Below are 2,389 nucleotides of genomic sequence, written 5' to 3'. Positions count from 1 at the left end.
TGCTTCTGTGTAGATGATCCATCTACGTAAATTACCCAGGTCTCATCACTTGGCCAGCTGGTGATGTTTGGCAAATTAGTGAATTATGCCAGAAAATCAGCCAGTGCATAGCCCTTGAGAGAATTCCGAGGGAGAAACTCAATGTTGAATTCTCCCAGTTCAATAGCCCAATTGGCTAATCTTCCCGAAAGATCTAGCTTTCTTATTACTTTCTTTAGAGGGTATTCAGTCAATACCCTGATAGTATGAGCTTGGAAGTAGGGTCGGAGCTTCCTGGCTGCTATAACCAAGGCGAAAGCCAATTTTTTCATCTGGGGATACATTTCTTCAGCGCCTCTCAAAGCCCTACTTGTAAAGTATACAGGCTTTTGAATTCCTCCTTCTTCTCGGATTAATGCAGCACTGACAGCCGTTTGAGACACGGCTAAATACAAATATAGCACCCCCCCAGGTATTGTCTGGCTCAGCAAAGGTGGGCTCGCCAGGTATTCTTTCAGCTGTTCGAAAGCTTCTTCACATTCGTCTGTCCATTCAAAGGCCTTTCGCAAGACTTTGAAAAACGGAAGACATTTATCGGTTGATCGTGAAATGAACTGATTTAGTGCCGCTACCCTTCGTGTGAATTGCTGGAGCTGTTTCAAGTTTCTCGGAGATTGCATATCCAAGACAGCTTGTATCTTTTCAGGATTGGCCTCTATTCCTCGGCTAGACACCATGTAACCGAGGAACTTTCCTAATGAAACTCCGAATGCACACTTTGAGGGATTCAACTTCATCCCGTACTTCTTCAAGGTTGCGAACGTCTCTTGCAAGTCAAGTATGTGGTCCTGTGGTAGCACACTCTTGACTAGCATGTCATCAACGTATACTTCCATATTGCGTCCGATCTGGTCTCGGAACATCTTGTTTACCAGCCTCTGGTATGTTGCCCCTGCGTTCTTCAAACTGAAGGGAATGACTTTATAACAGTACAGGTCTCGGTCAGTTATGAACGCAGTTTTCTCACGGTCTTCTGGATGCATGTACATCTGGTTGTAACCAGAGAAGTCGTCCATGAAGCTGAGTAAGCCATATCCGGCTGTTGAGTCCACCAATGTTATCAATGCGAGGTAATGGAAAATTGTCTTTTGGGCAGGCTTTATTGAGGTCAGTGAAATCCACGCACATCCTTCACTTCCCATTGGACTTTTTGACCAATTCTACAATGGCTAACCAATCGGGATAATATACTTCTTCGATGAAACAAGCCTTGAGAAGTTTCTCCACTTCTTCTGCTATGACCACATTTCGTTCAGGGGCGAACTTTCTTCTTTTTTGCTTCACTGGTTTCACACTTGGATCCACATTTAGCTGGTGGAGAATGTCGTCTGGATCAATGTCCGACATATCTTCAAGAGTCCACACAAAAACTTCTAAATTCCTTCTAAAGAAGATGATGAGGTCGTCTTGGATTCTGGGACTGAGCTGCGTCCCAATCTTCAAAGTCTTGTCTCCACTTACTACCACATCCTCCAGAGGTTCAGCTGGCTCTCCCTTAGGGTCATTCCTATTATTCCCACCTACTGTACCAATTACAATAGGAGTCGGATCCGAGACCCTCTTGAGAGACGTATTGTAACATCTTCTCGCCTGGGTCTAATCCCCCTTCACTTCTCCAACTCCTTCTTCCGTTGGGAACTTCATCATCAAATGATATGTTGAAGTTACAACCTTTAACTTATTCAAAGCAGGTCTACCAATAATGGCATTGCAGGCACCTGGTCGGTCAATAACCAGAAAATCTACCATCACAGTTTTCTGCTTAGGTGCTGTCCCTGCCGTTACAGGGAGTGAAATAAGAGCAATCGGCTGGACCTGCTCTCCTGCAAATCCAACCAAGGGAGAGCTAAATGGTGTGATCCTATCACGATCGATACCCATTTGTTTAAAAATTGGCCAGTACAGTATATCGGCCGAGCTTCCATTGTCCACCAAAATTCTGTGGATCATATGGTTGGCCACTGTCACTGTTACGACTAGCGGATCATCATGGGGCGGCATTACCCCCTTAGCGTCTTCTTCAGAGAAAGAAAGGATCACTGAATCCTTTTTTGCAACTTTGGACGGTCTTTGCACTGTAAAGACTTCCTCGGTCTGTGTCTTCCTAGCATGGGCTTTCCTGGCCGAATTAGACTGTCCTCCACCGGCTATTCCTCCGGCAATAGTATGGATTTCTCCTACCACTCCTTGATCCCGAGGGGGCCTCGGATCGTCTCTGGGACCATCATCCCGACCATGTCTCGGCTCTCGTCCTCCTACGTCTCGGTTGGCATCCAACATAAGGGGCTGTTGGTGGACCGCGTCTCTCCAGCTAGGAATCTTACTAGCCTTCTATTTCTAATGAAAGTTT

General features: G+C 45.8%; 1 protein-coding gene across 1 annotated transcript; it reads right to left on the bottom strand.

Annotated features, from left to right (window-relative positions):
- Positions 1–1,170: 1,170 nt before the first annotated feature.
- On the bottom strand, positions 1,171–2,319 carry LOC132174300 (uncharacterized). The gene is made up of 2 exons (XM_059585976.1): positions 1,711–2,319; positions 1,171–1,599 (listed from the first exon to the last, which is right to left on the bottom strand). The coding sequence occupies exons 1-2, from the start codon at positions 2,317–2,319 to the stop codon at positions 1,171–1,173; spliced, it is 1,038 nt and encodes a 345-aa protein (XP_059441959.1).
- Between the last annotated feature and the right edge of the window lie 70 nt (positions 2,320–2,389).

This window comes from Corylus avellana, chromosome ca3 (genome assembly GCF_901000735.1).
Source record: "Corylus avellana chromosome ca3, CavTom2PMs-1.0".
Taxonomy (NCBI): domain Eukaryota; kingdom Viridiplantae; phylum Streptophyta; class Magnoliopsida; order Fagales; family Betulaceae; genus Corylus; species Corylus avellana.
This window is presented reverse-complemented; position numbering and strand designations above follow the sequence as displayed.

Excerpts from the sequence above, each read along its gene's own strand:
- LOC132174300 (XM_059585976.1), bottom strand. The coding sequence starts at position 2,319 with ATGTTGGATGCCAACCGAGACGTAGGAGGACGAGAGCCGAGACATGGT. Across the intron at positions 1,600-1,710 it reads CTGCTTTGAATAAGTTAAAG|AGGGTCTCGGATCCGACTCC; the intron begins GTTGTAACTTCA and ends ACGTCTCTCAAG.